At 39.3% G+C, this 26,865-nt stretch overlaps 2 protein-coding genes across 5 annotated transcripts in view; both read right to left on the bottom strand.

Annotated features, from left to right (window-relative positions):
• The window catches only part of C1H4orf19 (chromosome 1 C4orf19 homolog), a 93,165-nt gene extending 85,613 nt beyond the window's left edge, over positions 1–7,552 (bottom strand). For all 3 annotated transcript variants that reach the window (XR_005104775.1, XR_005104776.1, XM_037390978.1), the window contains exon 1: positions 7,416–7,552. The gene's annotated coding sequence lies outside the window, so the exon portion shown is untranslated. The remainder of the gene's footprint in view (positions 1–7,415) is intronic.
• A 5,565-nt stretch (positions 7,553–13,117) lies between these two features.
• NWD2 (NACHT and WD repeat domain containing 2) overlaps positions 13,118–26,865 on the bottom strand; it is a 58,065-nt gene continuing 44,317 nt past the window's right edge. For both annotated transcript variants that reach the window (XM_037390947.1, XM_037390955.1), the window contains 4 exons: positions 23,211–23,414; positions 21,250–21,394; positions 20,361–20,950; positions 13,118–18,787 (listed from right to left, as the gene is read on the bottom strand). In XM_037390947.1, coding sequence (XP_037246844.1) covers positions 14,852–18,787; positions 20,361–20,950; positions 21,250–21,394; positions 23,211–23,414 — 4,875 coding nt within the window. In that variant the 3' untranslated portion in view covers positions 13,118–14,851. The remainder of the gene's footprint in view (positions 18,788–20,360; positions 20,951–21,249; positions 21,395–23,210; positions 23,415–26,865) is intronic.

Genomic DNA, 26,865 nt, shown 5'->3' with positions numbered 1-26,865 from the left:
TGTGGGAGCAGAGTTGGTTTATTTTGTGAGCAAAATGGTAATTTTGTTTGTTATGTCAGGTACTAGTGGTCCACATTCAGATGAATGCCTAGCATGTTGGGGTGCCATATGTTTAGAATCTGGTATTTCAGGGAATGGTAAGGCTATGGTTGTGCCTGGCTCAAGCAGTTATTTCTGAGATGATCTTGTAACCTCTAAGTAGAACTGCTTAGACACAGACAGCTCTGGAGATGTTTGAGAAGGATCAAATACGTATACTAAAAATAGGAAAACTTCTAAACCAGTATAAACCATATAAACCAGTTTCTTTATCAGATTATATCTTTATTAGCTTTCAGGTTAGGCATAGCCTGAAAGATATTAATACAATAGATGCATTTCTTTTTCCTTCACCCTTTTTTTTGTGAGTATGGGTGTCTTTCCCCCCAGTTTTATTGCTCAAGGTGCTCCCCCTACATGGTACTGCCTCTACGTAACAAGTATGGGAAACATACCAGGAGTCATTTTTTACCTCATTGTTCCTGAACATTTCACATAAAGAATGGTCAGCAGAGAGCAGAAAAACAGAGGAATATTTGGGCCATAGCTATAAAGTACTGAGAAAATGGTTAATAAACTTTTTGAAACAGAAAAATACAGAAATCACTAAAAGTTACAGTCAAAAATCTTCAAGAAAAGACTGATACAATGCCTTAATAAAGACCCTTTTATTTGATGTGACTTTTTCTTTTACATGAATTCTTTTGATTCAAAGGGATTTTCTTTTAAATACAGCACTTAGATTAAATGTAAAACATATACGTAATTTAATCTAGAGCTGTTTTGAGTGCGGGTGAACTTATCCATTTGGTTATTTTAAACCAATTTCCTTAAACAGACATTGAGTGATGATGGGTGTCTAAGGGAATGATTAGATATAATGATTTTGTGAACAAGAATATAGAGTTTTTATGTTATAATTACGATAACTATTTCTCAGAACAAGGCAGATCCAAAGTATTGACCACTCACTGCATTAAAAAGGTTGAAATAGGGGTAAGATACAGAAACGGTGAGATAGCAGTGAAATACAGTTGTATTTCTGTAGTATTACTGAATTGCTTATCTATGCATTTGCAGCCTTTTTCAGTCTGTCAGTAGAACAGTACTTGAAAGCTATAGAAAAGTATTCATTGCCTTGAAAGACTTAGTGTTGTGTGGCATTGAGCCAGTTTAGTAATCTCTGCTCCTCGTGCCCCCCCCCCCCCCCCCTTCTATTTCTTTTAATCCTGTGCAAAAGAATGGACTGTATGCACCAAAATTATCAATGAAAATTGCACTACTAAATCTGACTTGCTGGACTGTGTTTCGGCAGTGGAGTTGCTCGTGGTGGTGTATGCTAACAATAGCCTGACATTTCCAGCAGAATTCTTTGTTCCAAAGAGTTTATGCCATGGCTATAAAAGCTGTGTCTCAGGTAGCTGTATCATAAAGCAAATACCTGCTGCCTGTGTGTTAGAACTTTCTTTATTGGCCAGTGTGACATATTGCCTCATGACAAGAAAGCTGTCGACACTGGCTTGGATTTTTAAAGTGTTGGTCTCTAGCGGCAGATTTGGCCCTTAGAGCATTTGGGAAACTTGCATTTACATTCTGCCTCCTGCACTGAGCCACGGGACTGATTTAGCTTCTTGCTTCTCCGACCTAGCCTTCCCCCGTACACAAAATGTGGGTAGCCATATGTGCTCTGAGCTAGATAGGTGCGCTCTCTCCAGGAGGAAAGTCCAGCCATACAGGTTTCAGTGGTGCCACTGTAAAGCTTTATCATGGAAGGATGGCAGAGAAATGAAACAAAGCTAAGGCTGTAGTCTGATGAATACTAGATGCTGGTATTGGCTGTGAATGCAGCAAGCTGGCCTTCCCCTGGTGTCTAGCTCTTTGTCCTTGGCTTCGCTCTGTTTTCTTAAACTGTCTTTGGGGTTTTTGATCATTGGTGCCGTTTGCAAATCCGTATGTTTGTACTCTATATAAACATGAAGTGAATGGAAACATTTTTATAGGAGGTAATTAATTGCATAATTGCATTGAGCATTAGTTTTTAATATATATATTGGTAAATCCAGACTAGCCTTTTAGCAATCTGTGTACATTCATGGAAAGCAATGGAAAATACTCCCAAGTGATTTTAATTTAAAAAGAGATGTTAAGGACAGAAATTAGACATTGTTCATGGTTGTGGCTTCTCAGACCCCTGGAGGCCTTCGGTTCAGAGCTGATCACTGTAGCTTTTGTTTCATTTACATTGAAAATGAAATCTTATGGTATTTTTGGTCTTTATCCATGTTTGCTTCTGAAACAGTGCTGGCAGTTGAGTCTGTATCTTTGCTGCACAGACATTGCCTATTAATTACTAGCGTTCAGTGGAGACATACACGTACTCTGACAACAGAAATGCAGGACTGATATCAAGCCATGCAACATCTGCTAAATTCACATGGGGAAAAGGAATATGAAAACAAATACACAAAGGGCACAGCTACTGAGATGGTAAATATTATTTTTCCATGCCACACCCAAACCAAAAATAGAGACAGAGGGGACCTTAACAAAGCTTTTTTCAGGTTCCTGACAGCTGACAGTAAGTGCTTGTTTTCCACTGAGCTGCAAGTGAACAAACCTGCCACCTTACATCAAAAGCTTGAATTTGGTTGAGACTTATGCTTCTTTTACTATGAACAGATCAGAAGTAGATGAGAAGAATAGCTCTGTGGAAACTTGTAGTGTTAAAATCATGCAAATACGAGTGTCAAGCTTGCATGCCATAAGAGGCATAAGAGCTGGTAATACTTTTTTTGGAGGGGACAAAACAGCCTGTAACATGGAGCAGTGTGGATCTGCTAGATGGGCAAGAAGAGCAGCAGGTGTGGCTGCGGTCTGCTGTCCAGATATGAGAAATGCCCTGACATGGTGGGCCTCAGGGAGGGCCCCTGCTGTACCAGTGTGGCTATAGGAGGGAGAGCACAGCCCAGAAGGGAGAGAAAGAAATTGCTGGGCAGCTGTGTCAGGGCATAGGTGGTGCTTTCTCTGTCTTAGGCTGTTGCACAAAGCCCAGGAGCTTAATAAGGTAGGTAAAGCTGGGCACTCCCAAATCTACAGCTGATAAAAGCGCTGCAAAGTGGCTGTGGGGTGAAGGGGGGAGTGAGTGTAATATATACAACCCAGTCAATAAATAGAGTCATTGCAATAAATACATTGGGGAGGTTAGGCAGTCAGGGGAGGAACAGACCCACAGCCTGATGACAGGTCCTCAGGACTGTGGGATTGTGGCTCCATATGGCTCATCTGGGACACTCGCTGTCTCTCCTGCCTGAAAGCTGCCTTCAGAGACTCTGCATTGAAGTGTATCATAAGAAGATCTTAATGCCAACGTGTGTGGGCAAAGTGCCTTAACATCCAGATGCACCTGTCCTGAGCATGGGAGACTGGGCAGAAGTGAAATAGTCTGTTTTGATACAGCCTGGAGAGTTTTTGTCCAGCACAGGCAAACAGGTACTGCTGCCATGCTGTCATTTCTGCTGGCAGCAGTGTGCTAAGTAGCACTGGCGTAACTTGAATTGAGCTATTACTTTTTCACCTGGCCTTTCTTGACAGCGTGAGGATTTGATACTGTTCCCATTGGAGCCAGTATGAAAAGTTCCCAGGGTGGACTTCAGGTTGATAGGGTTTTTAGTCATTGGGGGTGTGTTCTTCTTGACATGGGATACTCTTGTCCTTGTTACTGAGTTCTTTCAGAAAAGCAGCTTGCTTGCTATAGCAAGGCATTGGACCTTGTTTACATAAAATATGACAATTAACTGCTCTGTAACAGGAATACACAACTCTGTTAAAGAGTTGGGAACTGATGCAGAGTTGAGCCAGGCCCAGTTGGTAACACTAAAAAAAGTAAGCCCCAAGGAGATGGCTTATTCCTTGCTATCCCAAATGGAAAAGTAACTAAGGTGAATTAATAGAATATTCAACCAGAAATGTTTTTATAAGCAGAAAGCATCCGTGGCTTTGCAGCAGACATCTGTGGTTAAAGTGAAAAAATGGAAGTTAAATAAACGTGTGTAAAAACTGCAGACAGGAAAACGTCACACAAAAAAGAAAACTTGGGCCTATTTTTCCTGCTTCCTGCTGTAAATGATTAAATATTTAGTCTCCAAACAATGTACTCTGCTCTTAATAAAATTTTAAAGTTCCTCCGTATGTCTAAGTGAAAGTGACTCAGAGGAGAGCTCACAGGAAAACTGCTGGCCGCTCCCCCCACCCCCCCCAATAATCCCTTTTGACCTTTCTACCAAAACTCATTTACTTTGTGCATTTTGATGTCAAACTTTTAATAAGTAAAACTACATTGTGTTTTATACCTATTCTCCTTGGCCATACATCTTGCTTGCCAGCACTCTTCTGTAGCTTAGTAAAAATCAAGAATTTCCGTGCATCGTTGCTTGGTCATGAGATTTGACATGACTTCTCTAGCATTATCAGGTGCTAAATGAGGTGGGCCTGGTTAAGGAGCAGTGGAGATCTGGCCTCCTGCTCTGTTAGCTGTGCCCTCCACACGGCAACTTTGTTGTGTGGAAATCACGGGCATAGTCTGCTGACAGGTGACCATATGTAATCCTCAGATAAACAGGGTCTGAAGGAGGAATTCTAGGTTCCAAACATATATTTATTGCCTGACTACATTTCATCATGTTTCAGTGGGTTGTATGTGTTGAGTCCCCCCCACTCCAAGTCTTTTGTGAAATGGTATCAGTGGAAGACGTAGGCAACGCTGAGGCCATGTTTAACTAGATACTGTGCAAACATAGCAAAAGACCATTCCTTCCTGAAAGATGTGAAGAAAGGCTTTCCTTGGCTTTCCTTCAGTAAAGACTGGGAGCAAATACTTCTTAAGTTTGTTTCCTTGAGATCAGATACAAGCAACACTGTGGTTAAGAGAAGGGCCTCAGCACCCACAAATATTTACCTTGCATAGTGACCATTTTCAACCAGGCTTTCCAAGGAGGCCACTGTTCCCTTCACTTGCAGGTTTTGCAAGGTCTTCCTACCTACGTAGAGCTGCACAAAAATCATCAGGTTGACGATTTTCAGTATTAGCCTTAAATCTGGTACAAGTTTCCTGAGACTCACAAAGCTTTTGGAAGATCTGGACTGACACTTGACTAATGCTTGTCTTAGCTCTGGTTCTGGGGTAAAAAGAAAACTCTTCCAAACTGCTGGTAGTGTTTTTATTTTTATGTTTGCTTGACTTTGCCCAAAATCCAAATGAAAAAAGTTTCTCTTAGGTTTCCAGTAATCTCAGTTTCCAATAACCTCTCTCTTTCCTTGTTTATGAGCAGGAAGTTTTTTATTTGTATATCTTGCCCATGAAACAACACTACGTTTGACTCTCTACTGATGTGACAAAGCAGGAGAATAGATAGGTTTGTTTCATCAGGAAAAAAAGTAATAATTAGAGCCATACAAATTCCTGCAATAAGTGTAAAATCCCGAGTATAAAAACAGTCTGAACTACTAGAGTGTTACGACAGCAGATGCCTCATTTGTATTCCTTTCTTTAGGAAAGGAGTTATGGCTCCCTCTCATTCAATGGCCAGTCTGTCTTTCTGGTCACAGAGTAACTTCAGTGTTCATTCTACCTTCTATTCCACAAAGATACTTTACGTAATTGACATCCAATACAGTTAACAACTGAGCTACTAAGTGCTGGTTTACCACGACACACCCAATTTGTACAAACATTTCTTAAAAGGCACCGGCCATAGCAGGCTGTTCCTACTGTATCAGGTGCAACGTTTCTCCTCAGTGAAAGCCTGTGTAATAGGTTGCTTGTTTATTTGGGAGCTGGTGCATTCCACTCACTCCCCTGAGATTTAAATTCAGCTTAACAAATAAGCCACTTATTTACAAGAGTTTCTAAATAGATTTTTGTAAATAATTTACTTTCAGAGGTCAGTTATAGTAAATTTGGAACAGTTCTTTTAAAGCATAGTGGCTTCTTGCTGCATTCCCACCAGAGCAGTTGTGAGTGACTCCACTGGGAGGTTAGGAGTACAATTAGTTTTGATAAAAAGTTATTTGATGTCTGAGGATGAACATACTAGGCTATAGTAGGGTCTTGGCCCTCCTCAACATTAGACTTACTTTTCTGAGATGGGCACCTTGAAAGTGAATGATTATTATTTTTTTTAAGCCTTATTGGTAAACTAAGTACTTGTAATGAAAAAAACTTTTTTTTTTGCAAAGAAAGTTGAGAGTCAATCTGAAGCAAGTTGCTGTAGTTGCTATTATTCTTAATTTCTTTTTAATATCCCTTAGTGTTATGTGGGAAGAAGAAAAAGAGATGGGTTTTATAGAATAAACTAAGGAAAAAATATATTGCTCGCAGTCACCACCCAACCATTGTAGGCGTAAATCAATAAAACACTGTTTGCTGCTTTTGTGCAGTGGGAATCCTCAGGGGGTGGAAATCTTACGATGCACTAGAGATCTTTTAGTAAATATAGATTCTGTAGCTCTATAGAATGTATTCTGTAACTAAATTCCTATAAAGGGATTAAAATGCCGAGTATTTAGAACACTGTCTGAAAACAATTACAGTTTAAAGAAAAATTGTGATGAGAAAGGAATCTTTGTGATAAAAATGCTAATGCTGTACCCTGCAAAAATCCTTCAGCAGAAGTAAAAAAAAATAGACAACTCCTGCAATATTGCCAGCAATTGTCACTGAAACTTTATCACTCCATGTAAAAATAGTTACGCTTTAATGTAGTTTACATTCTCAATTAACTGGGTTTTAACTGACTTTCCTCTTACTCTGTAGTTTGTAACTTTGTCTCCTTTTATGGAGCACTGTAGTATTCCCCATCTGCTTTTCATATGCTTTTCTAAGATTTTTCTTTTTTTTAAATGCACCAAATTCTAGGAGGAGAAATCAGAAATCATGTAAGTTCAGTGAGGAAGCCACATCCATTCAAATGCAATTTGAAGTGACTGAAACAACGTGCAATTGATGATATAAGTAAAGTCAAAAGAGTTCTAAATCCCTTTGTTTCAGACATAAAAGACATATTAACTCCCCCTTTGCCCCACATACTCCAACACAACCATTTCAATAACTAAGAAATCTTTTAAAATGCTACTTTTGAAATAGATGTGGCTTAAAAACTAGTCTTGTTTTGAATTCTGCTGAGCCAATGGTGTTTCTGAGTATAAAAACAGTACTGACTCTACAACAGGTGGAACAAGTGATACCAGATATTTTCAGGATAAAACTGTTAGGCTATTTTGAAAGTGAAAAAAAGAAAGCGAGTACAAAATATGCCCTGTAAACAGTTTCTCTTGAAAGCACAATGTTACAAGTTCAAAGGAAGAAGAACTTTTCTTACCTGTAGCTTTTGTGTGGATCAGGAAGTGTAGCTTTTTTCTGATTACAATCTTCCATGGCTTAGCTTGGCTTCTGCATTTGAATGTTAAATATGTAAGAATGCCTTGTTTAGCTTGGGAGTTTGCATGACCTCTTAATGAGACACTGTAGTTAGTGTCATTGGGTATTAAGGCATCATGTGACTGTAGATGAAAATAAAATCCTTTAAAGTTTGCATTTAATACTTCCTAGAATCTGTAACCCTTTACCTGCAAGCTGGATAAAAACCAGATAGAGCTCACCGTTTCCTGGTCAGGGTTAGAAGAAGGGGAAGAGGAAGAACACATGCTAAGTGATTCCTTTTTCTCTGGGACAGTCCCTTACAACACCCACAACAAAGTTCGAGCCTGTCAGTGTATTAATATTGTCATTTGCATATTCATATCATTAAGTCTCCTCATATCCCAAAGAGTGCTGGAGGGATTTGGCAGAAAGGTCCTCTGTTACATTTTGCCAAGCAATGACATTTAATCCCCACTGTTTTGGGTGATGCTTTACTGAGGAACTCGGGTATAAGGTGTATTTGCAGGCATCATAGCAACTTTCATAGGTAAACATGATGACTTTCCTGGAATTTTTTTGGTTTGGGTGTGGTGCTTCCAAAATTATTGTGAAAGATGTTCTGCTGCCACAATCCTGTTACGAGAGTGTTCCCTGTGCAGGAGGAGAGATTTTATTTAGGCAATATCTGCAAGCAGCTGGGTCAGGTGTTTCCCAGCTGTAATCTTTAACATATTGATGTACCTGGAAACTGTAAAAAAAGCCCTCCTGGAAAGAACTGGCACTAACATTGTGTCACCTAACTGCCTGCGTCACAACCGAGGGGGTCCAAAGCAGCGCTGACAGAGCCTACTCAATAGTACTTTGGAAATGTTCTGCTAAATCCTTCGGTTGTTCGTGATGTTAAGCCTCATGGAAGCCGTTATACGAGGTTCAGCTGCTATAGGGTGTGCTGTTCTCAGCCTAAATAATGCTGGATTTAGAGTTGCCTCCCTGCCTGGCAGGGGTTGTATCCTTGCCTTCCCCATGGAAGGAGCGTGCTGGAGTCGGGCTCATGCAAAGCATCCTCCTAAAACGCCACTTCAGCAGCGGGCTGTTTGCCCTGTCGTGCTTCCCCTCGCGCGCGCTGCGGCGAGCTAAAGATGCGACCGTCGAACTCGGTTCAGCAGTGGGCTGAGGGGGCAGCGGGGTCCCCGAGCTGGCCCGCAGAGACTCGGCTGCGCCACCTAGCCCGGCGCCACCTAGCCCCGCCGCCCACTGCGCAGCCACGCCAGCCAGGCTGAAACGCCGGACGCCAGCAAAGAAATTAATACAAGCTGCTTTGGATATGCTTCTTTTAAGCAGAAAGCTATGGCATATCGTAAAGGCCAAATATCATTTATAGCCTGTGAGCTAGCGAACTGCAAAGCTCTGCAACAGCTCTTTGGCAGATTCTAGTTTTTATTTTATTTTTCTCCTGTAAGCTTTTAGTCTTAGCTGAAAATGGGCTTCGAGAGCCAGGAAATGTCTTACTGCAAAACCTTCACTGAACTCTCCCAAAGGCTCTCTGATCAGTAAGTAAAGAATTGTCAGCCTAACCCATCCCCAGGTTGTTAGAGAAGGGTGAGGAGGGTGCAAGGTGCAGACAGCACGGAGCGTGATGCTGTGCACGGACCCATACATGCTGTGTGCTGTTTACTCAGCTTACAGCCCTGCCAAGCCAGAGCCAGCCCCCGTGGGCCACCTCTGCATCTGGTAGTATTTTGCCATTACCCTCATGGTGGTTGGGCTAATGAGCTGGGCTAACAGGCTGAGAAACATACCAGTCAAAAAGCTATGCTGTAGGCTAGGAGATCACTGGAAGTGACCTGGGGGAGGCTGCCTCCCTTTTTTCCCTGATACCCAGCCTCCTTCAGACCCTTCTCAGGGCTACTGTATTTTTGTCATTCTACAAACTTGATTCTTGTGGTTTCTTGAACTCACACCCAGTATTTCTGCAGTAGTAGAGAAGTTTTGCCCCAGCCTCTGCAGTCCCAAGCAGGGGACCTGAAACCTAGTATTTTCTATGAATACATGCAAACTGCTGTGATGTTTTGGTCAGATTTTCACAGTTGTCTCCTGCAGGAAATGATCACTGTCTCACCAACCCATAGTCCTTTTTCAAAAGCATGGGTGTGACAACATATTTTCAAAGGAAAAGCAGCCGAGACATTCTGCCTGCAGAAATCCTCTTTTTCCTCTAATCTCTTTCCTGTACCTTAGTCAACTGTTTTGGCTGAGGTTTTCTGGAGAATGTTGCTGCTGAGATAGAAGTCTGCCTTGAAAAATTACAGCCCAAAAGGTTAACTTTGTAACATCAGATACTATCATCAACATGATATTACAGTGGGAAGTGCTGGGCAATTTACTAACAGGCAATGGAATAATGGAGACAAATGGCAGCAAACTATCCTGTTGCTTTTGGGATGTTCTGTCTTCATTTGCGCTACAGCATGTCTGGATTTTTGCTTCATCTGTCACCTTGCAAGTGTGTGTATTTCACTTTAAATATGCTGAATAGATTTATTTTAGTCTAGAAGCTTTCTCACATGCACTGAAATGCATGTGGAATCAGAGCTGTAGCATGAAAGCCGGGAGATTATTTTATTTAACTGTTACATGCTATGTAAAAGTAAGGCTCATGCTGGTGTGGCAGTATTGTGTGGTGAAAGCTGTGAGAGCAGGAACATGTGAATGTGCCTTAAATTTGCTTTTTGTATATTCCCTGCTGAGGCTGGAAAGGAGCGCAGTGTGCTGCCAAAAGGGCAGGCGCTGCAGGTGGACAGTGTACCATGGCTGGGAACATGTCAGGGGCTTTGCTGAGTTGGGATGGGAACATTACCCACCCTAGTAAGCAGGAGCAGCATGGGCTTGGGATGATAGGGCAGAAGAAACAGGAAGAAGAGCTTGCTACAGCCAGATTTTAACAGTCACTTTGGGAACCACTTGTGATTTTTGAAAGCACATTCTGCTGGACTGGACATCTTGGGAGAATGTTCCCTTACAGTCTTCTGGTTATTGGCCTGTGTTTTCAAGTGAATTTAGCATGGTGTAGCTGGTCCTTGATAGTGAAAGTTCCTTTTTCACAGAAGGATGGTGATTCAAACTGCCCCTTTTGGAGAAGCACATGATGAAATGCCTCATCCTGCCCTGGGAAGGATCATGATGACTATTCCTTCAGCCTTTGACCTCCCTGTTGAAATTGATAATTGAGACTATGATTTAGACCCACACTGACAGCATCACTTCCCATCATATAAGTCAGAAGACTACCTTCAAACTGGAAGGAATGGTGTTTGGTGACCATGCTGGGAAGATGTAGCTCATTACTTTCCCTGCAGCAACATGGTATTCCAGGAAGAGATATAGAATAACATCCTTAATAGGGTACAAGAACTTTGCAGTATGTCATATTTGTGGCATAAATGCTTGACAGTGATTCTTCATAATAAATCCTTGATAACCAGAACTATCCAAAGGCCCTAGTCCATGTTTTGATGATTACATGATCAATTTTATGATTACACAAAAAATAATGTGTGAAAAAATGTCTTTGGTTTTATAATTAAAAGAAAAAAATTATTTCAGCATTCTGTCCTTTTGCAGTCTTAATATTTGTGTTAAACCAGATATTTTTTAATCCTTGATCAACAAAATAAAACAAAGCAGACTGTTGCTAATACCCTAATGGTAATGATCTAAAGGCCCCATTTTATGATGTATCATACAGACACATATAGCTTTTGAGCAAGGGGAAAATCTTAGGATTTTAAGTTGATCTGTGGCTGAAATAGTCCCCCCTGCATATGAATGCCATTTTAGTGATAGTTTTTTGCTGCACATTCCCTTTGCTAGATGGCTAAAACTTCTGTTTCCATAGGTTTATGCACAGGGCTTGAACACACAGCAAGGAGAAATCAGGGCTGGTGAACCACTGAAACCTGAATGCCTTCTGAATGCCTTTTCCAGGCTACATGTTAACTTACATTTTGATGTTATCTGATAATAATGTGAAAAAAGTCAAATGGCCACAGGCTGTATGAAATAAAGTCACGGGCCGTGCATTCCCCAGCTGTGGTACAAAGGAAATGACTGATAAAAATATTTTTTCTAGCTGACCTCTGGCTTACCTTTGTCTGCCAAAGAATTTCCGGCTAATTCCCCTCTAAAGCTTTCTTGCAGTTACAGCCTATTCCTAGAGTCTTCTATGTCAGAAAATACGGACCCTATCTAAGCCCGTTTATTGATGCACTTCATATAAAGAATAAATGAAAGGTTTGTTCTAAATATGCAAATAGTACTCCTTAAAAGAAAGTAAATTGCTGTATTCCTGTGTAGGGATAGAGCCATTAGGGATGGCTCATTATTACAGAAACTACTTTGTCCCTGTACCACTACACAGATGTACTTGGAGACAGATTTGTGAGGGGCTATGGAGTGCTTATTCTTGCAATAGCAAGTATTTGGACACTGTGCAGCCTAATGCCATTCAGAAACTGTGTCTGCTGCTTAGGCTCACTGTGAGCAGTCTGACCCATGAGAAATAGATTCAGAAATCTGGAAAGCTGAATGAGATAGTTTAAAAACTATGAGGAGGGACAGGACTTAAACAGCATCCTTCAATGAGGTAAGGAACCCAGCATTTGGCTGAAGGGCTTAAGTGGATTAGTAATCATGTTCATCTTTCTCACTGTTTTACAATTAAGAAAAATAATAGTGTTGCCCCACTCTTGCTGTCCTTGATTAGAACATAAAAGACTAAGGTTCAAAGCAGGACAAGAACACCCATGGCTTGTTATATAGAGCATCACTGCTTTCGTATGTCAGTCCACTGCTTTGACAAACTAGACAAGGCCTAAAATCAATTCCTTCTTTGGCCTGAGATGAAGGCAAGACTGCTCTCACATTTAGATCAATCCTCCTTTTTTCTGGGGACTGTCTCCAGCCCCAAGAAGCTGTGCCACTGTGCAGAAGACCAAAGTTCATTGAGCCAGAAAACAAGAGAAGCAAGTTTGGGTGCTCTATAAGCTACTCAGCTGAGCTGGGACCAGCTAGGTTCTGGTAGTGGTGCCCAAAAACGAAGAACATTTCTGTTTCTGTGTTTTGCTTTGTTTCTATGCTATACTCCCTTACTACCCAAACTGAGCTACTCTCCTGGCAGATGGGAGATAACTTCCCAACATTATGCGCAAAGAATTCAAGGCTGAAATGTGTGAGTCATACCCAGTGTTTGAAAGAAGGTGGAAGTTGCTTACCTTCAGGACAGGATCCCAGGAGGTGTGGATCCCACAGCCCCTTCCCATAGCTCCACAGGTCTGAAGGGGAGAAGGATTTCAGGTGCTCAATGAACTTTTCTGTGCTTTCCACTGGGTAGGTTATACAAGCCTTCACGAATGTTGACTTGCATAATGGCAGTATGCAATCTAGTCATAAGCAGCATATAAGCATGCATTTTTTTTTTGTGAATCTCATTGGTTTTTGAATGCTTGATTTAGTTAACTAAAGTGGGAAAAATATTGGAATGTTCCCTTATGACTATAGCCCTTAAGAATGAATTAAATACAGGCTAATGGGACTTGTAAATCCCTTGTGTCCCTTTGCCAGGCTGAAATCTCCCTGAAATCAAGGGGGACACACAAGTCTGTTTCCATAGTTTATTAGTACAAACAATGCATACACAAGACTGTATATTGTTTGAAGACTGCAATAGATTTCTAATGTAACAACTCTGTAACAAAATTTAACTAAATTTGACATTTATGAAAATATAAATCTCTGATTGGGTAGGTTTTCCCAACAATACAAAGTTTACATAAAAACATTCAATATGATCTATTGGTTGCAAACAATTTAGGAAAAATCATTCAAGTCACTTAATATACTATATTGGCTTGTACACTGAACATTCACACACTACATTAAATTCTAGCTTAGCATTCATTTCTTGAAAATTTGTGGCATGGCGTTCTGATTTTAAAAATAAAACTGTTTTGTTTAAATGATTTGAAAATATTTCCACAGGTGTGCTATCTTTAAGATATGTAAGGAGGGAAAAATCTTCTTATCCTTTCAGATGTTGACCAGTTTTGTTTTATTTTTTTACTTGGGTAAATGAAATTTTTTTTTCTGAAGCATTTCTCATTATTTCACAATTTCTGCCTTGAAACTGGTAAAATTGTAAAAAAGGCTCAGAACAGTTCTAAAGCAGAAAGTGAAGCTTGTAAGTATGTGGAAGTAAGAAAAACCCATTACAAATTGGACCAGTAAAGGACCTTTGGACAGCCTTTACATTTAGTGGAGTATTTCAGCACATATACAAGCAGTCCCAGAGTGTTTGGTCATCTGATCTGTATTTATCATCAGAAAGAACAGAAATGATAGTAAGGCAAATGTTATCGAGACTAATACATGGTATGTCTGAAAACTTTCTATTTAAATTACTTTTGGGACATAGGAGATCCTTTAGACTTTCTGACAACAAAATGGATAGCAACCTTTTAACATAAAAAAATTAATATGTTTAACTGTTCATTTGTAACGCCCTTTCTTTTTGAAAAAGTTTCCATTACAACCTATACTAATACACATTGTGAAGACGAAAAAATTCCCCAAACCAAAAATAAAACCCAAAATCCTATATTCCTTTTATGACCTAGGTTTTTATCATTTTTATCACAATACAGAAACCTGAAATCCCTGCATGCAATTAAAAAAAATAATCTTTCAGTCCATTCATTGAGGTGAACAAATACTTATCACCTCACATGTTGACATGTTTGCAGCTACTGGCACCTACTACTTTCAACCCAAAGATTAATCCCAATTAAAAAAAAAAAAAAAAAGTAGTACGTATTATTTAAATGATGATGGAATGTATCAAGTGTTCCAGGTTGGCAGGTGACATCTTGTCATTGCACCATCAAGCAGAAAAACACATTTTTGCAAGTGGGTATAAAGTTGGCTGTTAGCTATAGACCCATCTAGGTGACTTGGTATATAAAATAGTGGTCTGACTCTTCTCATCGATCATGTGGAGCTTTAGTTCTAATTAAAACAGTTTGTCAATCCCAGATAAGATCACCTAACTTCTGTAATAGCATAACAATTTTGATAGTATTGCTAGAAATTTTTAATCAAGGCCCTGGTGAAATCCTGGACTGAACCTTGTATTCCGAAAATTAAAAAACCCTGCAGCCCATTTGCTTTACGTTTGTTTTTATGTTTACATAAATGTAAGAATATTTGTTGAGGAAAAAACAGCTGGTCTGCCCTCTGCTGTTTCTGTCTGTCTTCCAAGAAATGCACTGTTTTTTACGTGAATTCAGAAGACAAATCTATGCATGTATACTGTTATTCAGATAAGATCATCCCGATGGTTACTCAGTTGTCAGGAGCAAAACTGTGTCCTCTGCAATCTATGGCTGAGCACACTTTCTCATAGCAATAGTTGTGTTTTTTGGTTGGTGTTGCTTCACTCACCTCGGGCTCTGTAACTGTAATGGGGCTATCCCTTGCAAATACTTCCGTTGATTCCCTCCAAATGCAGTCTGCAGTCACTTTGAAGCTGTAATTGTGACATTTTGGCCTAATCACCTGTGTTGTATTGTTGAAAATCTGACGGCTGTTTGAAGTAGCAATTTTGATTTTCAGTGCAGCATCAACTCGATCCACTACAGTGTAAGTACCTATACTTCCATCATCAAATCCAATAATAATATTTAAATGTCTCTGTGAGAGTGCAAGAAAAGTGGGAGTTTTATAAAGAGAACAGGCACCGATGTTTTTGCCATCCGCTAGCCTCATTACAATTAAGCTAGAGACCGCACCATTGTCATCATCTTCTTCACTGCGGAAACAGATGTACACAAGATAGCGGCCATCACGAGACAGCCTCTGCCGCCAGATGACACCTGGAGCGTGAACCACACGGAGTTTTCCACTGTATAAATCAAGCACATTGATGTTCTCATCACCACGGGTTATAATTCCTAGCTTCCCATTTGGGGATATTTCAAAGTCTTCCAAATTTTTTAAGAAATTGGTAGGCAGTTGTACACGTCTGCAGATGACTTCCTCTGTTAGGCTCCAGATGTTCACAGTTTCAGTAGATGTTATAAATACTACAATATCTGGGCAGTCTGGTATCAGCTTAATATCCACAATGCTTGCACCATCATCACAGCAAAACTTCTTGGTTATACTGCCTGTCCAGAGACTCACTGCCAACACTTTATTCTTCGCCATTCCGACTACGAATGTATTTGCAGTTGTTATAAATGCATTCTGTAAGGCAACTAAAATATTGCAAACTCTATGCCCTGTAGCCAGTCGCCAAACTCTGGATGCATTTTGCTCACAGAGAGAGACTACAAATTGATCATTATGAGTAATCATTAGCTCCGAGATTTTTTGTCCATTAATGCGAAAGATATTTTCACCACTAACTGTGTGCCATACGTACTGGCTGCATTTATCATCTGATGTAACCATAATCTCTCCAGAAGAGGTCAGCACACAGTTTTCAACGATACCTTCGTGCTTGAACACAGCTTCAATAAATCCAGTGCTGAAGTTCCATTTATGGACAGAATCTGATCCATCCAATGTGTATATTAATTCACCTCTGGCTGGCAACACCAGTCTTTGGATAGGCTTGCCAGATTTGTCAATATTGGACATAGCAGTTATGATGTCTATATCCCAAATAGAAAGGACACCACTGGTGGATAAGGATAGCAGCATGTTATGATGATTTGATTTAATTAGCCTGACTATAGTTCCTGAGATTTCCTGTAAGCTTGCCATACACTGTCCTGTATCTCTTCTCCAAACAAAAATGGCTGAGGTATTTTCCATTGAAGCAATTATACAGTTGCCGTTTTTGGACAACACGGCAGAGATGAAGCGCTCGTTGTGTTTAGCTCTAAACTTTTCAGCCACCTTCCACACATGAGTGTCAAGAAGTTCAATGCTGAGAGCCTTACAAATTAAAATTGCACTTTGGTCTTCAGAAAGCTCTATGCTGACAACTTCACTGTCTTCTCTCCTACAGTCAAAGTCATCTGTAAGCTGGGGATTCGCTATTTCCTCTGTATTCCAAACAGAGAGGCTACCCTCACTGTCTACCATCACCATTTCTTGCGCGGTGTCCAGAATGAGAAGGAATTTCACAAATCCACCAGAAAATTCAGAGGTCACAGTGGCCAGTTTCTCACCACTGCCCAAGTGAAAAATGGTTGCAGTGTTCAAGTACTGTCCACAGAATGCATAAACTCCATCTGGAGAACACTGCACACAGGTCACTTCATACCAGCAATGGAAGTGATAGAGAGGCCAACCGTAAAGCAGATCTATTACAGTAACATCTTTGCTGGCCTCCAGCCAAGCAAGCACATGGTTGACTGATAACGTAAATCCGTTTATAAAACTGGAGCCCCCCCCAACTCCACAATGTTTTGTCCCCTTAATTTCCACCTCAGACAGAAGACAGGAATTTATGTTATCGTATATCAAAAGAGTGTTTTTTGTTGTAGCCACTATAAGGTACTTTTCATCACTAGTAAGCTTCATGCCTAAAATAACAGATGGAGCTGTTGTAATCTGCCTTAGTAACTGGCGGGTCTCTACATCCCAAGTGCTGATGGAGCCATTTTCTAAAGCAGCAATAATTGTACTGGGATTAAAAGTAGGCAAAATCTCGATGACGTGCATGCAGCTGGATGACAGCGGCAGGCGCTCAGGGCTGTAAGTCACATCCATGGAGGAATGCAAAGGGACAATAGAACAGTACTTTGGTCCATCCTTGTCACATTCTAAGAGGAGATGTCTGAGTTTGGGCAATGAACTTACTACTGGGAGAAGCCTCTGCTGCAATTCAGCAGAAAGCGAACCTGGGTATTTTACTACTTTGAACTTTATACTGCGGAGGGTACTGGCCAGAAATTTCAGTTCCTTTTCTTGAGAGTAGGTGTAAGCCAGTTCTATGTCAGAAAGTGCTTTATCGAACTGCCCTATTCTAATCATGGTGTACAGCCAGCTGAAGTTCATAATGACTCCGTACAGAAGATCATCTGTTCTTCCACATCGTGTCAAGTGATGAATAAGCTCTGTCATTTTTCTGTGATTGATAAAAAAGATATCAGGCTCTAATGGATTACACTGAAAGACCCATGGCTGATCAGGTGCCTGCCTGTCAAAAGCAGTCTGATCTACGTAGTGCTTTTCATCCTCATTCAGGCCTCTACTGTCAGGGGCAGGGCAACCATTCAGATACTGGTCATTACTGTAAAAAGGTTTCCTTCGTCCACCTGACCAAACACCAAGGAAATACTCTGCCATGACAGTGTGCATTTCATGCAAGTCTTCTTCATTTTGCAGGTACAATTTCTGGGCAATTAGTTGCAAGTGCCTATTTGCCCAAAGCAGCAGTGTTACATTTTTCACCTGTCGCTCTATTAAGTACCCCTGTAAGCCCTCCTTAAGCCTTGCAATGTATATATATGGAATTCTCAGTGGGTTACTTTCTCTGACACTCTCACTCAGTTCGTACATAACACTGTTGTCAAGAGCTAAAATATCTTCCAGTTCCATTTCACTTAGGCCAGATTTGGACATCGTGATGTAGCCAAGTGCTCTTGACAATAGTCTTGATCCACACTTGTTTTCCAGTGACCAAAACAACTGCTCTATGCTTTCATGGACAGTGACGCAGAGGGAGGACTCATCTACATCTTTGTGAGATCTCCAGTTCCTGACCTCTCTGAAGGTTAAGTTCACAAACATAGGCAGTGTACACTTGGAGAATGCTTCATTGACGTAGATTTGTTGCCCTGATGTTACTTTTCTTTTAACTCGCAGCAGCTGATGTTTTAGTACTTGGCTACACATCTTTCTGTCCCTTGCAGTCAATTCAATGTAGTTATTTTCTTCATGAATAAGGCACCTCAGTTTTTGCAGGATCCCATGCTTGTTTGGCAGTGTTGACAAAATTATCCGTACTGAACGGGGAAGGTGAATGGGAAGCCACCAGAGCTTCCTACCATCATCACTATCTGTTAGCTGTTCTAGGGCATCAAATATTATCACCAGTGGCCTGTGGAATGAAGACTCATTCAAGAGATTTATGAACAAGTCCCGAAGGTCATGAATCTTTTTTGGGTAACTTTGTACGAGGCAACGATAGTTGACTGCTAATTGTTCACAAATGCTTTGAAGTATATTCTTCAGATCTGTACTTGTTTCGGTGGATCCCAAAAATCTTATAACTACCACAGGGTCAGAATCTGGTCCCATTTCTTCTTGCAACCAGGAATAGGCCTAGAATATAGAGCATAATGTAGTTAATATCAAAATGAAACACAGTAACAGAGTTTATAAAAAGTGATTGCCTGTATGTACATAAACATTTTAAATGTTACTGGTTGAATGGAAATGCTTTTACTGGCAGAGTTCAAGGTAGGCTTGATTTATATACACTGAATGAAATTCATATCATATGCCATATTTGTTTAGCACAGGTAATACCTCAAAACACTAAGACCCAGATCCACAGGCTTACGTCTAAGGGGACATGAGTAGAATGTAGTCCATAAATCTCAGGGCACTCTTTGCAAAATCTGTGCCTCACTTCTGGAAGTCAGTAGGTAGATTCTCTTATAAATAGACTTTCTTAGACACTAAGCAATGTCATCCTTGGCCAGGCAGACCATCTTCCCACCTAAACTTAACATTGATTCCCAGCTGAGTATAAATGCGTGCCCTGATGGTTTTGGAGGACAGATATCAGAGCACAGATTGCCCTTTACTAGCTGGTTACCTTCACAGAAGTTCTCTGCTGGACCACAGTTCTGTCTTGGTGTGCCTGTGACTTTTGCTCTTATGTGCTGCCACAAAGGATAAAAGGTATCTCTTGCTGTATTCTTTGGTTAGCGTACTCTAAGCAAGTGAGGAATATGGCTTTAAGTCCTCTCTGTACAGGCTGACACACTCATTTCTCTTACTCAGTCTTTTAACCTCACTTTAAGTTATTACAGAATATTTTAAAAGTGTAACCAGAGTCTCTAGGTTAACTTATATACCCAGATCTGCAGTGAGGCCTTGAGTTGCAAATCCCTATTTCATATATGCAACTAATGTGAGTCTACAGGAAGTTACAATTGGGAAAGATATGGGATTTTAAACATTATTGTACCCTTCTCCATTTCCTTCTGGCTGAAACAGCTGTTCCCCAGCCCACTGTGTTAAATTCCCTGAGCACCCTGCAGAGAACTCAAAGTTGTGACTCCCAGCTGGAGAATTTGGCTTAGAGATGCCAGCTTGGTCTTTTCTGCAACTGGTCCTGCTTTGCACAAAGTGTTTCACTCATTTCCCTGTAGTACTCAGCTCAATGACTTAAACAGCATACGTCAGATAAATACGTACAGGTATTTTTGCAGGTTATTATAGATAGATTTGTAGCAAGTGTATCATACTAATTCCGGAATAATTTCTGATGAGAACATAAGATGGCATGACTTGGAAAGACATATTGTATTTGTGATTAAAACTAAAACCAGCATATGATATTTAGATGGTTTCAGATTGGTAGGACCTCAGTGGAACAAGAGGGAAAGAGATCCTTCTGAAATACATGTTGTTATTTCAAAAATATATTGATTCCTCTTAGGTTTTTAAAAGCTCTGATGAAGTTTTGGCTAAGCACATACTATTATTGAAAGGTAAGTATTTTTTGAAATATGTGTACAATAATACGAAGAATATACTTTTTATTTTTAATTTATATATTACAGATTGATATCAGGCCTGTTGATAAAAGGAAGAATGAAAACTAAGCTGGCCTTTACACACTAATAGTCCTAACATCACCATATTATGTAAGGTATTTATTTACCTTCTTCGCCACTTCAGCTAATAAAAGAGTCTTCCCTGTGCATGGTCCTCCATATATGATAAGAGGGTTAATATGTCCTATTTTGCTAGGTAGAACGTACTTGTGAACTATGTTTAGTGCCTCGCATCTATATTCATAAAAAGCGGAGTATGTTTTACATAGCGATGAGTGCTGAAGAACTTCATCGTACAGCAAGTCTGTCTCAGTGTCAAAATTCTGCTGCACTGTTGCTTGGATTATATCAATCATGTCTTCATAGAACTGTTTACCGAGTCCTTCAATGTAATGGTTCTCCACTTCTTGGGAGTAACCCAGTTTCATGTCACAGTGAGTGACAGATGTGTACACTCTCAGATTGGACGATGCGACAATGGTAGGAATGAATTCATCCCTGAGCTTGATCAGTTTCTCATGGGCTTCAGGATCTCGTAGAAACTTCCCAGCTGTATGCACCACATCCATGTATTTTCCCATCTCTGGAATTTTAACAAAACGCTCAATGTTGGCAATTTTCCGAATGTAGCAAACACACTTCTTTAGGAAAGCGGGTGTTTGTTTACCCAAGGCAAAATCAAGTTCATCTTCAATAGCTGAGTTGGAAAGAGAACACAAGAGTCTCTGTTAACTTTTCTTTATAAACACTTCAAGAACATCCCCCCACCCCCACCATGCAGACTCTTGAATGAATGCATCCATTTTTTGTAAAACACAGAAAAAGCACAGAAAAATTGCTGGGTGCTTTCATATGGGTTTTGGTCTCAAGCAAGCACAATGAACTTTTTTTTTCTCCAATTACATGAGAAATGCTGACAGAAGTACATTTTCCTGTTTGTGGAAAGGTTGGTAGAAAACACAGTAAATGAAAATATAGAAATAATGAGAACTTTACCAGAGGAAAGATATCTCTTTGCTTGGCTGTGTTTCATTTTTCCTTTCTCATACAGCAATTTCACAGCAGTCTTAAAAATTTTCTTAATCTCTTCTGATATATCTTGCCATTTGTTTTCATTAACAGAGTTTGAAGAAGATTCCATCTTTAAAAAATACCCATAGTTAAACAGTAGCTGGAAACACACATTTACAACTTCAGAAAGTAAAGTCTAACATTGAAGGTCATAAATGCCATGGTTACACAGAAACATATACACTAAAAATAAATGAGTAAGAGTTCACTTTTTATACTGCAGATAATCATAATATATTGCATTTTAGAATTCTGAAAGTTTGCTACTTTGAGTATTTTCTGAATTCCTACTGTAGGCAGCTAATGCAATATTTTTCAGGAATAAGACCAACAGTACCTTTATTGAAAAAGGGTTTTGAGAACTAAGCCTGAAATAATGATAATAAAGCAGCAGTAATACTGCTAAAATTATTGCTCATTTAATAATAAGAAATAATAATAATAATAACAACAATAATAATAATGATAATATTATTATTATAAAATTGGATCTCAAAATCTGAATTTGGATCTGAAAATGAGGTTCCTGGTACCTGTAATTAAGACCTAATATTAGCTTCCATATTTGAAAAATACAAGATTATATGTGATATTACTTTCATTCACTCATTGCTATAGTAACAGTAATCTTACAGTCACCAGAGAGGGACTTTAATATAAATTCACTAATCCTTTCTGATGGTATCTCACAGGTGCCACAATGGAGGTTTCTCTAAGGCAGCTAGTAGCCACTGCTGCATTACTTGCTGCAGGTGAAGTGTTCAAGGGGTCTCCAGTTTTCCTGGAAGGTGTAATAGGAAAAAAGGCAGCCTCCAGGACAAGCTCCCTAGCAACCCTTCTTTGTCATGTTCAGAGCTGTGTATCTTTTATTACTTTTGGTAAGTTTATGAGATGAAACTCTCATTAGTTTTAAGTTCTCACTCCTGTGTATCAGTAGCTTGTGGAAAGGTAAAAAGTTTTAATAACAAAAAAGTCAAGCTTTATTCAAAGAGATATTGTGGGCATTTGCAAAAAAATGCGAAGTTACAAAACTTGCTTCAAAATTAGCCACATTATACTGTCTTCAACTCATTAAAACTCTTTCTGTGTCTATGTTTTTCATGTTTTCAATGTTTTTTCATGCAACAGAAAAAACATTCTGTTACATGGTAGATGAATGCAGTATAATGGTTTAATTTAATTTTTCTTGTGTTAATACAGTAAGCACTCAAGGTGAGTACTGTTAAGGATTTCATTTTTTTGTACACTGAAATCTGTTCTTGGGTATATTGGATATGTAAGAGGGTAGAACTGAGCCCTGGGTAATATGCAGTTTTTATTGTCATTGGTTAAAGATAAATGCCTGTTTTGAAAATCATAATTAACAGTGTTCAAAAATCTTCTGTTAGAATACAGTTAATAAGCTGAAAATATGAGATCTGCCTCAGGACAGCTCTAAGCACTTTTTTGACTGTTAAAAACCTTTCTTGTATGAGGACAGAAAGGAAAGTGTGTATTTCCTCTGCAAATCCTGTTCATTGAAATCTAGCAAAAGCACAATATCAGGGCAGGATAGCCTGAGCTCTCCCTATTCCAACATCAGAGAAGGGAAAAGAAATCTGTACAACTGTCCCACTAGCCCCAATGAGTCATGAATGACTGAAATCCACTTGCTCTAGCTGTTACCAGAGAGTGCATCAATGCAGGAGTCATGACCCGTCATGTTCCTTGGTGTTTTGCAGCTGCTCCCTTCACGTATGGGAAAGGAGCATCACAGCACCAGTTGCCCAGCTGTGGACAGAACTGTAGAGGCTAATTCAGAGACAGCGGCCAGTGCCTGGCCCTGAGGACTGCCTGCCACTGTAATTAATAGAGAAGAATTTTGTAAGGAGGTGACTATGACTTACTGTATTCTGGTAGTTCTTCAGCATTTCAGATTTTGGTCTGAGGTAATATGCTGGTGGCACTGCATTCTCATCCCTGCAGTACCACTCTTCTAAAATCCTTGTCTCTAGCTTGGCTTCTACAGCAGCATCCAGGATCATTTCAAATTCTGCTGACTCAACTTCCCCTGGTATTCGGATATTCCCGTACTTCTCTCCCAATAGGCCCTGTGTATTTGCAGGAAAGTAGGGATTAATTTTTTCTTTTTAGTTATGCAAAAACCCTCCTCAGGATCTGAATTTCATAAAAATCAGTGTGGTGTTAGTTTAATGACTTTGAAATTACTAGGAAGGGAAACATACAGTGTAAGCTGAATAACTGTTAAGGGTACTGTACTGAGCTGTATTCTACTATGATGAGTTAATAAAATTTCAAGTAGATGCATTGTCTTTCATAATATTAAATGGCAAGAAAGATACAAAGGCATTCCAAACAAGTAATTAAAAACCACCCAACATAGTTAGCACAGTATTGACTTATGTATTATTAGTCACAGGTTGGGATTAATCTCACATGCAAAAGCGAATGTGGAAATCCTTTTTCCTGGACTAAGGATAAAGATGCATGTCTGGATTCTTTATGTCTTGGCTTTATTCTTAGTTCCCACAGTAATGGAACAGAAGATTTTATGTTCTCTTTGATAAAAATTCACATGATGTTACATACAGCTCCTATTGGTATTGTTAAAGATGTGGCTTATACCAACAATACCAAGGATCAATGTTACAGAACCACAAGCTGCTTTGCTGTATTATATTCACTTGCTGCAAAAAACGTTCAACGTCTTTGCCCCAGTAGCTGTCCACTGAATGAACAGTGGGGGCACGGGAAAACAGTTTTGACCTAATACCAAATAGGAATGGATCAAACCCCATTTTAGTACTTAAATGCACATATTTCCTATACAGGTAAAGGTTTGTGGAAGTCAGTTCATTTATAAACTGTGGCACAGGAGATATTTCACTTTCAAAAATGAGAATTAAAATATTGGTTGTGATGCTCTGAATACACTTTTTTTGAATTTACTTCTGTATTTTGCTGTCTGTAAATATTTCATAAAAATACAATTGTCATGTTCTTCAGCTTTAGAGAAGATAGAGTTATAGGATATTACTGCATTCTTTTGACATTTTTTTTTCAAATTTGTGATCATCAGATTAATTCTGCATTCAAATCTTAGTCCAAGGAAGTCAGTGAGAATTCCTACTTCGTTTAAAATAGGATTTTTTAATTTCTTTCCTCATTTAAATGTATTCAGTAAAGATTTATGAGTTAATGAGAAGGAGTACTTAATATGGAGAGGAACCAACAGTGTCAGCATCTTGATTTGAATCAGAAAGACCTCTTAGTAAAGTAATGCTAATGCAAATACAGTAATACTCTAAAAATGTAAATTACCTTGTTTGTAAATAATAAAAATCTAAATATTCATTATTTTTAAACCACTCATCATAATGAGAAGCTGTTTTAAACTCTTCCAGCTGTAACTAAACCTTGAAAATCAATAACTGATGATGATGAAGCCTGCTTCACTGATTATAAAAGTGTGAACCTGCAGACCACTTTTCTGAATCCAGCTATGTTGGCAGAAGGTACTCAAGCAGCTCATCATCCTAGGTGCTGCAGCTTCAGAGCAGAGATGTCAGAGCAGTGCACGTGAACACTTCCTAACTTCTTTTAGGCAAAACCACCTCAGTTAGCTTGGACCACAGTTCACATTGTGTAAACTAATCTGCCTGATTTTTGCCTGGAGCAGATCAGGAAGAACTCACATGAACTACAGTGCTGGCTCTTATGACAAGTGGTTGACACCCTCCAACAGAGGAGTAGTGACAGAAAGCTGGCAGACAGGAACAAGTCAATGCCTGTCCACTGTTTAGGAGAAAAGAAGGAATGTAGGAATTGTGATAGTTCATATAGGTCAGGTTCCAGTCTCTGCCAAGTCCCAGCACCCAAGTCCTTCAAGAAGCTGCTCCAATAGAGAGGCATTAGGGGAAAGATGGGTTTTGCCTGGCTGTCCATTCAGATTCCACAGTAGCTTCATTCAGGGTGCACAACAAGGAGTCAGGAGAAAGGAACAAATGTGTTTAGTAACTAGAATTATATAATAATAATTTTAATGAAATGATCCAGTATTTCTCTAACATGAATTTATTTTTTCTGTGTGGTCATTCTAACTAGTAACTCCCCTCACAGAGAGAGCTATGTTGCTTCACATAATGAGATAACCAGGGAAAAAGTTTTTACTGTTCTAATCTATTCATAGACCTCTATTAATTTTGGAATTCCGAAGCTGCAGAAGTTAAACAATATAATACTCTTTTCCTTCTTTATTCGAGTGAGGCTAATAACTCATACCATGCTGAATTGCAAGACTTTGCACATTCAGCTTGAGAGAAATGTATCTCTCAGAGGAGCTCTGCTATGCAGATTTTGCTATTACCTTGTACAGCAATTATTACTTGAAATTCATTTGTCTACACTTTTTCTGAATTGAAGTCCAGTAGATTCAATAGGCAGTTGCCTGAGCAAAGATCGATAGCTGGGCCCTTCATTACCAATACTAAAATGTCAACATTAAAATGTCTGTTTTTAATGTACCGCATTTAATCATCGAAATTTGTTTTGGAATTATTCTGTGTACTTTTCTGCTTCTCTGGTACAGTTTGTGCTCTTCTCTCTCCACTGTACTATAGGTAAATAACAAACAGCAGTACTTTAAAATGAAAGGATGTATGTTTTTTTCTTCTATCTTATCTGTCATTGCAACAGATATTATGTAAATAATGTGTTAGGGATCATCTTCCTGGCTACTTGAGCAAAACACAATAAAAAGGGACATGACATGGTCAGAATACTAGAATCATTGTGGATGACTGTATCATGAGCTTTTAAATTAAATGGAGGCCTATGCAAGTATTATTTGAAAGCCTTCACTTTTTAAAAAATCAAATGTTAAACAATAGAGGACATTAGCATGGTGTATCTTTGTGCTAGAGATGGCATTGCTAATATTTTACTAGAAGTCTAGCATTAGTTGAAGGAAGAATAGACACACGTAGAAGAGAAATCACACAGATAGAAGAGTGTCCTCCATTTGGGATGATGGCAGTGAATATCCATAAATCTTAATAAACAACATAATAAACCTTGTATCATTTTGCTTTGAGGTCTTTCTCCTCATTTTGGTTGGTTGTGGTTTATGGAAAACTTAAGGTTAATCTTAAAAGATGACACATGCATAGTGCTAGGAAGAAAAGGAGTGAGGAAGTGTGGAGGAAAGAGAAGTCTGAGCGAATATACATTGCACTGCAAAGTGAAAACTGAGTCTAGCTTGTTATTGTTGACATCTAGTGTTTAGGAAAGCCTGCAGCTAACAGCAATACCAACAAAGGAACACATCAGCTGAATATCATGTAAAGATATAAATGTTTTTTATTTTTCCTATTTTTTTTTTACATTTTTTTTTACATTTGCTTTTAGAACTTAGAAAAAGTTGGCTTGGATCAAGGCAAAAACAAAGCTGCAGAGGCCATGCCAGCACCCCATTGCCATGTATTTTTTCCCTGAGAACTGCTCAGGGAAGAGCAGGCAGTATGGTGCTGACCAGTCTTCTGT

This window comes from Falco rusticolus, chromosome 1 (assembly GCF_015220075.1).
Source record: "Falco rusticolus isolate bFalRus1 chromosome 1, bFalRus1.pri, whole genome shotgun sequence".
Classification (NCBI taxonomy): domain Eukaryota; kingdom Metazoa; phylum Chordata; class Aves; order Falconiformes; family Falconidae; genus Falco; species Falco rusticolus.
Note: the sequence above shows the minus strand (reverse complement) of the source record. Positions and strands in the feature narration are given on the sequence as shown.